General features: G+C 37.4%; 1 protein-coding gene across 1 annotated transcript; it reads left to right on the top strand.

Moving 5' to 3' along the window:
• The first annotated feature begins 1,366 nt into the window (after positions 1-1,366).
• LOC126725902 (NAC transcription factor 25-like) lies at positions 1,367-3,119 on the top strand. The gene is made up of 3 exons (XM_050430915.1): positions 1,367-1,588; positions 1,796-2,109; positions 2,244-3,119. The coding sequence occupies exons 1-3, from the start codon at positions 1,405-1,407 to the stop codon at positions 2,787-2,789; spliced, it is 1,044 nt and encodes a 347-aa protein (XP_050286872.1). The 5' UTR covers positions 1,367-1,404; the 3' UTR covers positions 2,790-3,119.
• Positions 3,120-12,297: the final 9,178 nt, after the last annotated feature.

Below are 12,297 nucleotides of genomic sequence, written 5' to 3'. Positions count from 1 at the left end.
AAAAAAAAAGAAAGAAAGAAAAGAAGGACTAAGGAGTAACTGAATGTAAATAGAAATTAAATACTTTTCAAATAGAAAAAAAAAAAAAAAAAAAAAAAAAAAAAAAAAAAAAAAAAAACCCTTAAATTCCTACCCCTAAAAAGTTTTTTTTTTTTTAAAAAAAAAAAAAATCAGAAGAGAGTTTGCAAAAAGAAAAAGAAAGAGCCTTACCAATATACTTTCTCAAGAAGCCAGTTCAAGCACAAACCCTCTTGTTTGAAATTTCTATGTCAGGCATGGCTCACAAGTAATAAGCAACCATCAAACACCTTTGAATCCCTAATCACATTCACTCATGAGTAAGTACTTGGTAGCCATGGCAGGTAGGAACTCAAAAAAAGCAATGATAAACAAAAATTAAAATAAAGAGGAACTTGCAAAAAATAGAACCTGAAAAGCCGTTGGAGCCTTTGATAAAGTCCATTTAAATTGTTTAGAAACCAAATCTAAAAGTAGAATAAGAAGAATGAAGAAGATGTAGAGCTAAACTGAATGTTTTCAATCTGAAGAAAAATGAGAGAAACTGGTAAAGCGTACGTGAGTTTTAAAGTATAGGAGTTTTAATTTACATATTTATGCTTGTTAGTTAAAAATTTATAAGTGGGTATAATAAGGGTATTTTAGGCATTAAAATTGAGAAATCCAAACAGGAAAAGCCCCTTAAATAATAGTATAAATAAAGTATAAACTATATATATGAGCATGTTCCAAGTGTTTATTTTATTTGGGAGATGATTCCAGCTGTATACTGATATATGAGTATCAAAGAAAGTGAGAGAATCGTCCCCTCAGAAATTATGAACATATATATATCATCCTAAAGACAAAAGGAAAGACTAAATAAAAGTAGTGAGGACTAACACCCCCCAAAAAAAAAAAAAAAAAAAAAGAAAAGTAGTGAGAGATAGCATGGAAAATTAGCACGTGCACAGTGCCAACTAACCCACTTTCTTTATTTCTCACTATACGTGTGTAAATTTGTTGATTTTCGAAAAAGGCATAAGAAAAGCATGACATGAAAAGCGTAGAGGCAGTTCCAAAACCTCTCTCGACAAACCTTCCCCTTTCTCCTCATCCTCAACCTCATTTCCTTTGCCTTCTTACTTCTTACTCCTTACGCCCATCCCATGTGGTCCCCTCCCCACTCCTATACTCTACGTGTCATTCAGCTTTCATCTCAAGTATTACACGTGTCACGTTATTATCGGATCCCTTATCAGCACCGATATGCATGCCTCCTTTAATTAATGCTTATTATATTATGCCATAGTTTATACTAATTAGTTTATATATATATATATATATATATAGTAATTTATAATAAACCACATCTCTCTCTCTCTCTCTCTTCCTAATTCTTCAATAATGGAAAGCACAGATTCATCATCTGGGTCACAACACCCTCAGCTTCCACCTGGGTTCCGGTTCCACCCTACAGATGAAGAACTCGTGGTCCACTATCTCAAAAGGAAGCTTGCCTCAGCTCCTCTACCCGTTACTATCATAGCAGAGATCGATTTATACAAGTTTGATCCATGGGAGCTCCCAAGTAATTATACTTCTACTACTTCTACTACTACTATGTATAATAATTAATGATCCTTTCTTTTTTTTTTTTTTTTTTTTTTTTTTCTTTTTTTGTATTTTACTATTTTAAAAATCAATAATTAAATTGTGTGATTATTTGGTACTTATATAATATATATAAAATTATGTAACGTTTTTTGAATTATATTTGCTTATAATTTTGTTGTAGGTAAGGCTACGTTTGGAGAACAAGAGTGGTATTTTTTCAGTCCAAGGGACCGGAAATACCCGAACGGGGCTAGGCCTAATAGGGCTGCAACTTCAGGATATTGGAAAGCAACGGGGACCGATAAACCTATACTAACATCTAATGGAACTCAAAAGGTTGGTGTTAAAAAAGCCCTTGTGTTCTACGGTGGAAAGCCCCCTAAGGGTATTAAAACCAATTGGATTATGCATGAGTACCGCCTTCTGGACAACACTTCTACTTCCAAGCCTACTACTACTGCTTCTGATGCTACAAACAAGAAAGGTTCTTTAAGGGTACGTTCAAAAAAAAAAAAAAAAACACTTACCATTTTTTTTTTTTTTTCAATCTTGTATATATATGTTGTCATTAATGTAATGGGGTTCTGTTTTATGATTTTTTTTTTTTTTTTTTTTTTAATTATATGTAGCTTGATGATTGGGTTTTGTGTCGGATTTATAAGAAAAACAACACCCAAAGACCTATTATGGATCAGGACAAGGAGGATTCAATGGAGGCTATGATTCCAACTATGCAAACCATGTCGATGGCTAGCCAGCACAATGGGAAAGTACCTCTACCTTCAAAGACTGCAAACTATACTGCATTACTTGACAATGATTCTGATAATTACTTTGATAGAATTTTGAGTGCGGAGGGCATGCAAAATGGTTCCATTTCTCATAATTTAGCCACTTCAAGCTCAAAAAGTAGTACACTTGCGGTGAAACGCACACTCCCATCACAGTTTTGGAATGAAACAGGATCTCTAGGCTCTTCTTCCTCTGGTGGTAAGCGATTCCAAGGTGATCTTAATAGTGGAAGTGCAGGGCTTGATGAAAACAACTCGTTTGTTTCTCTGCTAAATCAGCTCCCTCAGGGTGCTTCATTCCATCCAAACTCGCTTATTGGGTCTCTTGGTGATGGGGTTTTGAGGCAACAATTTCAACTTCCAAGCATAAATTGGAACTCATAGTATGGTTTAGTGTAATGGGTGTGCTACAAGTACAACCATCATATTTATTTTATACATGACAGTCAAAGTCAAAACTCTCAGTTAGGATGCCTTTTCTCATAGATTATATATGATGATACGTAACAAACTGATTAGAAAGGTTGAGCTATTTTCTCTCAGTGTAAGTACTATAGTTAGCAGCGAATGCCAGGTTAGGTTATACGTATCATACTCTTGGTTTCATTTCAGAAATGATGAACGACTTTGCTATATATATATATGAATTTGTTAGAATTGTTAGATATTGAATAGAGAGGAAAATGAAGAAGAATGAATATTTTTATATTTGAACTATGAAGGAAGTTGATAAGCACTTTACCTTGTATAGAATCCTAAATCATATATACTTTATTTATTTATTTATTTATTTTTTTTTTTTTGAGAAACATATATACTTTATTTGATTGGTGAAGATTATGTGATGATTTATTATTTTCCAGTTTAATTAGTCTTAATTAAAAACTTTGAACCAAGATGAGATGAAATTGAACCTGGAACTGGATGCGTTGTCACTCAGATCAGATACATACATCCTTCTTTTCGTTTTATTATTTGTTTTCTTTTTCAGTTTTAGATTGTCTTGTTTTGTTTACAACGCATGAAAATCCTGATAAAGGTAATTAGGTGACAGCCTTTTCGATTTTGATTTCCTTGGTTCTAAAGCATTAATAGTTAGTTTTTGTTTTGATATTTATCTTTTTCCTTTTACTTACATATATATATATATATATATATATATGAAAAGCGAAAAAATCATCTTCATATTCTCTAAGGCTGTGTTCATGTGCAAATATCTTATTTGCACATGAACATAATTTAGAAGCTACTAGGATCTACTACGTGACAATTAATGCTATTATCTCAAACATTCATGTTGTTGCTTGAGATTTCCAAGACAATATTATGCGTGTGTTTGGTATATTGGGTAAAGATGAGCAAGAAAATGGTTTTAAGCAAGTAAACTGGCTTACTTGATAAAAGACATTTTCTTTAAGCAAGCAAGCTAGCCAAACAGACATTATTCTCCAATTTAAGTTCGTCCATTGATAAAAATAAAGCTCACTATCAAGATGTTATGATTTATAATAAATAAGAATGATTCAATGCCTTAGAAGGGAAAAATGAGTGTTAATAAATTCATTGCCAGACTCTCAAAAAAAAAAAAATTCATTGCCAGGTTGTTTCTAGTGTAGGTTCATACTTGATATAGTTTAAAAAATAGATATGGGTTACATTTTCTTTAAATTGTTATCATGTTTGAAATTATATAAGTTCAAGCAACCAATGATCTTGCAGTCTAGAAATATTTCCATGAAACAGATTTGGGTTTTGACCATTAATGGTTGAGGGATTTATGAATTATGAGAAAGAAGATTCATCTCTTGCTTGATGAAACCCAAAAAAATAAATAAATAAAAAATACAAAAAAAAACAAAAAGAAAAAAGAAATAAAATAAAGAAACTCAATTACAGGCATTATAAAATTTGCAAGCACATAAACGACACGAAAGAATCTGTTAGGGCCATAATTTCCACTAATGACGTAGGATTATTCCTCATCACAATCAGCTATTGTAGTGATAAGTGATAGCAATGAATAAGATTTAGATTACAAATGTCTTTTTTTTTAGGTTAAAGATTTCAAATGTCAACATGGGGAACATGGGCTTTTTAATTCACGATGGAATGTTGTCGCATGCTCCGCGCTAACGTATCGCCCTCGCATTGGCTCATCAGAAACCACTAAACATAGCTGTCACTTCTCCTGATTGGCTCCATTTTATTCGTGTCGTTTGATTATTGAATCTAATTAAGCGGGATATGATCCTATATTTAGAGAACGCTTAACTATTCCCTTTGGGTTTCTCAAAAAAATAAAACTACTCCTCTTTATATGTGTAGTTTTTTATCCCACACTGCCACACATATACCAAATCACTAATCATTAACTTGTGCGATATACGAGAAAACTAATGAAAATAAAATGTTAAAAAGAATAATTTTAGAAATTTTTTTTTTTAATAATGCTAAAAATACAAACTATTTTACAAAAAAAATTACAAACTGCTAATGTAGTGAGTGGTTATTGATAAATGAAAAAATAATATTAATGTTGGGTCTAGATGAAAATTGATGATGCCAAAATTGTTAGTCGCTGAGATCGTCCAGATGGCTCTGGCGTCACCTACAAGATGATAAGAAAGTGAAACAAATGGGTCACCGACATGGTGCTTGCCGATGAGCCTCTGATAGCAAAGTCAAAATGAGAGAGAGAGAGAGAGAGAGAGAGAGAGAGAGAGAGAGAGAGAGAGAGAGAGAGAGAGAGAGAGAGAGAGAGAGAGAGATAACTGGGTGATTGTATTGATAAAAGTGTTTTTTCATGATCCTTTACCTTTGGTTGGATATGCTTTATATAAGCCTCTGCTCTCCTAGCCGTTGGAAGGCCATTAATGGTGATTTAATTTCTTGTCTAGGTAGCGCCTCTAACAATCAATGCTGAGATATGGAGACCTTTAGGTTAATGCTCCTATTACTTCGTCTAGTCATAACAGCTCAGGCAATAAAGGCTTCATTTATGGTCTGTTTAGACGAGCTCCACTGCCATGTCTGGACAAGCAAAACTTCCCGACTCATCAATTGCCCCCCATTCCTTGGTCGATAGATCCCTTGACGATCTAAGGAATGCGAAGGGTCGCCCCATGTTCGGCGTGGCCTTTTGGGTTCTGTTTCTATTGCATTTATGGCGACGTGACGGCGCCGCATGCTTGGTGGCTACGTGTCATGTTTTGATTGGCTGGATGTGGGCACATTCCTTGACGAGGCATTTGGTTTTCCTGCATCACAGTTTTTGGGGAAGCCTTTAAATGCCTTTTTCTTTCTTCCCTTTCCTTCATTTTTATTTTCTTCCAGTGTTTTCTTCATTTCTGTGCTTCCTCCTTCCTCTGAGCTCAGGTTGCCTTGTTTTTCCCTCCTTAAGTATGACCTTTTCTTTTTCTTTTTCCTACCTGATTTTTCGTCTTTTTGATTCAGTTAAGGAACTCCATTTTTCTTTCATTTTTTATGTGTGATTATTCTGAGGTTAGGCGTCTTTGCCCTTCTAATTCTTTCCTTTTCACTCGTTTAGGGGTGTTTCTTAGGTCCACCGATGGTTGCCCAGAGGTTGGGTCTTTCACACCTTAGGATAGTGTCTTAGGGTTAGTCTTAGCTAATCTTTCCCCTTTACTACGCCAGTCCTTGAATTGGTTTAGGTCTATTCGAGAGATGTCTATAGAGGTGAGGTCTAGTGAGTTGGACACAGTTTTATCGTCCAGTGACAAGGTTGTGGAAATTGATTTCGCAATCTCAGCATCTCCATCTTTAAACCCTTCATCTTCTTCACACACCATGTTGAAATCTTTCCACACCTTTAAGGAAGCGTGCTCTTTGGATGAGGACACTCATTTCAAGTTTAGGGATAGGTTTCAACTCCTTGATGAGACTAGGATTCGTCTACCTTATCCAGACGAAAAGGCTTGTGCCTTCAATCCTGGGGAGGTGTGCTTTTATGAGGCTACCTTTCTGAGTGGCCTTAAATTCCCTGTCCATCCCTTTGTAATGGAGCTTCTCCATCACCTAGGCATAGCGCCTAGGAAACTTATGCCGAACTCCTGGAGGATCATCATTAGTTGCACAGAAATCTGGATGATCATGATTGAGGGTGATATGATTCGTCCGGACGACCCCTTGTACTAATATCATCTAAAAGAGTCAAAAGAGTTTGGGTATTATGAACTGGTGCCTTGGGATAGAAAGGCTAGGCTTATTGGCAATCTCCCCTCGTCATTCCGTAACTGGAAATCCAGATACTTCTTTGTGTCTAGTGAAGATTGGGAGACCCTCTCAGATGACTTCTGGGGTGATGTCCCTAGATTACAACATAGGTGGGGAACACCCAAGATTGGTGCGTCTTTCTTCCTTCTTCTTCTTCTTTATTTATTTATTTATTTATTTTTAAGGTTCCTCTTAGTCTCGTCCAATCTTGACACTTGCTTTCTCTTATTTCCTTCCAGCAAAGGTTCGTCCCAAGTTGAAAAGCAGGTACAAAGGTTGTGTCAAGGACGCTTCGGACTACGTGAAGACCATTGACAATTTTGATGAATTGATCGACCCTTGGACTCTAGCTTACCATTTCCTAGATCTTGAACCTTCTCCTAACGTCCTACGTGTTATAGGTAGAGAAGGAAAAAAGTAAGTTTTCTGTGTTGGCATACATGTTTTTGTGTGTATATATATATTTGATGTTGATATATCATCTATGGTGTTTCTTACAAAAATGACCAAGGAATTTAACCAAGAGATGTATAGCTAGGAAGAACGAGCCTCTGTCTAGCATCGGCGAAAAGCAACCCAGGGTAACGAAGGAGGTCGTTGAGTCTATCGTGTCCACTCCCATTGCTTCTGACCCCTAGGTAGCTTCCTCTGCTGTTTCCATTGAAAAGATCACTCCTGTCTAAAGAGAGCCTGTGGTGGTGATAAAGGAAAGAGTAAGGTTGACTCCAACGTTTGGGCCGATGCTACCACTGCTATGGGAAAGGCCCATAACATCATTACTCTTGACGAGCTGAAAAGTTTGAGTGTTGTTCCTTCGCATGAGCTAGTGAACCCCTACATTTATAAGCTCATCTAGGTACTTTTCTGCCTGAATTTATTCTCGTTACAACTTTCTTTATTTCTTGGGTTGATTCTCGTCATGTTCGTCTTTAACCAAGTTTTGGGAGAGGCGCTCCACATTACCACCAAGTATTTCACTACTAAGGAGAAGATCATCATGGCCAATTCTAAGGTGGAGGCATTGGAGGCCGAAAACTCCATGTTGAGGAGGGAGCTAATAGCAGCAATGGACAGTGGAAAAAAAATGAAGGAACAGGTCAAGACCTTAATTGACAATCTTAAGGTGGAAAGGCTGCTGGTGGAGCAAAAGGACGAGTAGCTTCAAGCAGCCAAGTGCGAGGCTTTCATGACCGGAGAGAACACTTAAAAGAAAAGCATGAGTTTAGTGGAAGAAAAATATATTCAATCTAAAAGAATGCCAATAACTCTAGTTGAAATTCCTCCTAAGGAATTTCTTCAAAATCATTCCGAGGATGAGATGAAAGAGGAAGTTGTTCAATGTTGCATGGTTTCAATTGATGACAATGAACAAGAGGTAGATGAAGTAACTTTGCTTTCAGGCCAACATTTGTCATTACCACAAAAGGAAAAATTAAGCCAAAATGCAAAAGATGATGCTTCTAAAGGGAAGGAAGGCAATTCCTCACAACCCTTGTCACCTAGACTATGCGTTTCATATTTGGCACGCATAATGTTTAGTGATGAGGATCTCTAGCTTGGGGAAAAATTTCAGAGTCAGTTTTTATATGTCAAGGGCACAATTGTATGTTTATCAAGAATCCTATTGGATTACAGATCAATTGTAAATCTTCTCCCTTATAAGACATTCAAAGTAATGGGGATGAAGTCCAAACAATTGTCCCCATCCAACTTGACCATTCAAAGCTTCAACCAAGTTGGACAAAGAGCCATGGGAAGCATCTCATTAAAAGTGGAAATAGGAGAATTGTATTCTGAAGCTCTTTTCCACGTACTTGATGTCGATACTTCCTATAACGTGTTGTTTGGATGCGCTTGGGTACACACTTATGGCATAATCAGTTTTGCACTTCATCAATGCTTTAAACTTTATGATGAAGATGGAAATGCGAAAATGGTGTACACTGATCCTAACCCTTTCATGGGAGAAGAGGTGTATTGTAAGGTTGAATTTATTCAACCATCTAATTGGCTTTATTCCGTGCCAAATTTGCTTGTATTTTAGTGTTTAGTAACCCTGTATTTAGGTGGGCTTGTTGTAAGGGTAGTGAGTGAGATAAAGTGAAGTTTGCTTGAGAGTGTACAAGAAAACAGAGACTCGCGGCTTGGCCTTGCGGGTGACTCGCGGCTGCAAGCCGCCAGACGCAGCACACGTGCCAAGCATGCCGGAAGGTGAACAGTCATGCTAGCTGGAGCACTACAGGACAAAACAGGACAACTGGCCATACGGTTATCTCGCGACTGGATCTCGCGATTTAGTCAAGTCGCGAGGTCAAGCCGCGAGCCACCCCTGTTTTGTAAATTCTGACGTTTCACATTCCTCTCTCACTCCAGTATAAATACCCCTTTTACCCATAAATGTAAGAGAGCTTCTAGAGAGAATTTTAAGAGAGAAACCCTAAAGAAAAACAAGATTGATTCACCCACAATCTATACATTAGAGTCTCTTCAAATTCCTCAACTCTCTTCCTCTCCATTGTCAAATCCTTGAGAGGCATCTTACCAAACCTTGTTCTCACCATATTCATCACTGTGAGAGGGCTATTTGGATTTCTAGGAAGCAGTTAGAAAGGAACCAATCTACATTGGTTGATGCTACGGTCTAGTAGCGGAATCCGGGAAGTTAGAAAAGAAATAGGTTCGACGCAACCTCGTTGGAGCAAGAAGCTTGGAGGGCTTAAATGCACTGGGTAGATTAGGCTTGGAGGGTCTATTGTTGTCCATGTATCCCAACTACATTTTCTAGTGAATTGTTTACCGCTTGGAGGGTGGCGGAGAGGTTTTACGTCGAGGGCTTCAGTTTCCTCTTCGATAACACATCGCGTGTTGTCTTTGTGTTTGCATCTTCCTTCCCTTTTATCTTTGCCTTTTATTATCTACTGTGGGTTGTGATTTTAATTTGGCTTAGATAGTTTTTCCAATTCCGTATTATAGCTTATGTTAATTTTCCGACACTTGTTGTTTGACATAATGCTTGAATTGGTTAAGTTGTAATTTAGGGGTCTAAATGTTCAAGGGTGTTTATACACATATTTAAACTTTCATTTGGTATCAGAGCGGGTACACTTTCATTGGTTTCAATACCATTGTGTGATCCTTGACTCCCTTTTGAGATGGATCGGTCTCAATCCCTAAATGCACCTCCATATTTTGATGGTAGTAATTATGCTTTTTGGAAGGTTCGCATGAGAGCTTTTCTGTGTTCTATTGATGAATCTGTTTGGGATGCTGTTGAGATAGGTTGGACCAGGCCTGAGGAAGCCAAATCCACATGGGATAAGGCAACACTTGCTGCATCTAATGCTAACAGTAAAGCACTCAATGCTATTTTCTGTGGTGTGTCTCCAAATGAATTTCACAGGATTTCTCACATTACCGTTGCCAAAGAAGCATGGGAGATATTGGAAACCACCTATGAAGGCACGAAGAAAGTGAAAGACACCAAGTTGCAAATGCTGACCACTCGGTTTGAGGAGCTCAAAATGAGTGAGGATGAGTCCTTTGACTCTTTCTATGGGAAGCTAAATGAGGTGGTTGTTAGTAAGTTCAATTTGGGGGAGAAAACGGAGGATTCTAAAATTGTAAGGAAGATCCTTCGATCATTGCCGGAAAGTTTTCGTGCTAAAGTGACCGCAATTAAAGAGAGCAAGGACCTTGATGACATCAAAGTCCAGGAGCTGGTTGGTTCTCTTCAGACTTATGAGATGTTGCTGCCCAATCAACGGAAGAGTAAATCTCTTGCTCTTAAGACCATTAATGAGAAGGTGGAAGATCAAGACTCATCGGGAGAAGATGTGGTTGACAAAGATGTTGCATACCTTGTTAAAAATTTCAGAAAGTTCTTGAAATTCAAAAATAATGGCAAATTTGATGATAAAAGAAAATTCCAAAGTTCTGGAAGGGAGAAAAGGGAATTCAAAAAGAAAGATGGAAAAGAATCTCAACCTACACAAGGTGTCACTTGTTTCGAATGTAACGGGCATGGACACTTTAAGAAAGAATGTCCGAATTATTTGAAATCGAAAGGCAAAGTGTATGCCACAACATTGAGTGACTCGGATTCATCCGACTCAGAATCTGAAGAAAGCTGTGATGGAGAGGGGAACTACTCAGCTTTTATGACTATTACTCATGTTGAGTCTTCAGACGAGTTGAATCTGCTTGTACGAGACCTTGGAGAACATAGTGATGAAGAATCACTGGGAATTGTTGAAGAATCAGATGCTGAAGAAGATGAAAGCACAACCAATCTTCAAGAGAATTATAACTCACTCCTGGAGAAGTTGGGTGAGTACACAAGGGTGGCCAAGGCTGCTGTGAGAAAAATGAAGAAGGCAGAGGAGGACTATAAAAGTCTCCTAATCTGATATAGGGAGGCCAAATGTGAGATAGAGACACTGAATGGTGAGTTGTCAGAAGCTTACACAAAAGTGAGATTTCTTGAACAAGAGGTTGTGCAAGCAAATGCTAAAATAGAAAGGATCACCACCAAGAAGCTAGATAATGTTATTTCATCTCAAAAGAGTTTTTCAGACAAATCCAGATTGGGATATACCGGAGGAAGTAGCTCATCTAGAACTATCACTAAAGAAGTGAAATTTGTAAAGGCTAAAGATCCTGTTGTAGTTGACCTTACTACTGAAAAGCTCAAGATGGAGGAGAAGAAGAATGTGGAGAACCAACGGTTGTTGAATCCCCGGAATCAGTATGTGGGCAGGTTTGAATCTCGTGCCAAGTCTCGTCCACGACCATAAAGAGGTCCTAGATCAACTTATGTATGTCATCATTGCGGACTTCAAGGGCATACTCAACCAAATTGCCAAAAACTGAGAGCGAAAAATAGTGCAACTCCTCAAAGATCAAGAGGACCTAGAAATGATAGAAGAAATTGGGCAGGTGAACAATCTAGAGATCAAAGTGGTGATCCCGGAATGATGAACGTGATGAAGATGATAGGTACATTCACCAACTGCTTGGAAAGCTTCTCACGAAGGTTTGAAAGCCTTAACTCCCGTACCCAATCCTATAAGGAAATCACCCCAAACACAAATGACGTGTGGGTGAAAAAGGGTACTCATGCATAAGCATTACAACATGTCCATGCATTAATACTTCCTATGTTTTGCGACGATGTTTGTTTGTTTGCTTGTTGTTTTTGCTGTTGGTTGTTTGCTTGTCTACTTGTGCATACTTTTAATTTTTTTTTTTTATCAATCTTTTTCTTCTAGTGTCAAAAATCCAAAAAACACATTAAAAAAAAAGTAGAAAATCAAAAAGTTTGATTGACATTGTTGAGCTTTTGTCAAAAAACCTGTTTTGCCTTGTACCTTTGTGCTAATGGCTTTGTGTATTATCGAGCATTGCTTGTTTCTTTGCACTCATATCACTGTGGGAAAAATCTTGAAATCTATGTGATTGTTGTAAATAGATCTTCAAACTTGTCATGAATGATTAGTGAATGGTTATGTTGATCTTGAGACATGCATAGACTTGTGTCTATATATCTTCCCACTCTTTATTTTTGTTTTTGCTAAAAAGAGCTCACCAAATGTAAATCTCCAAATGAAAAGAGATATTGAGTTGCAAAAGTCTGTCGCACATTCTAGTATTCGACTAGAAA

Source organism: Quercus robur, chromosome 5 (genome assembly GCF_932294415.1).
Source record: "Quercus robur chromosome 5, dhQueRobu3.1, whole genome shotgun sequence".
Taxonomy (NCBI): domain Eukaryota; kingdom Viridiplantae; phylum Streptophyta; class Magnoliopsida; order Fagales; family Fagaceae; genus Quercus; species Quercus robur.
This window is presented reverse-complemented; position numbering and strand designations above follow the sequence as displayed.

Bases quoted from the DNA above. Each gene is read 5' to 3' on its own strand.
- LOC126725902 (XM_050430915.1), top strand. From the start codon at position 1,405: ATGGAAAGCACAGATTCATCATCTGGGTCACAACACCCTCAGCTTCCA. The intron at 1,589-1,795 runs GTAATTATACTT...ATTTTGTTGTAG, and splicing joins TGATCCATGGGAGCTCCCAA to GTAAGGCTACGTTTGGAGAA. The intron at 2,110-2,243 runs GTACGTTCAAAA...AATTATATGTAG, and splicing joins ACAAGAAAGGTTCTTTAAGG to CTTGATGATTGGGTTTTGTG.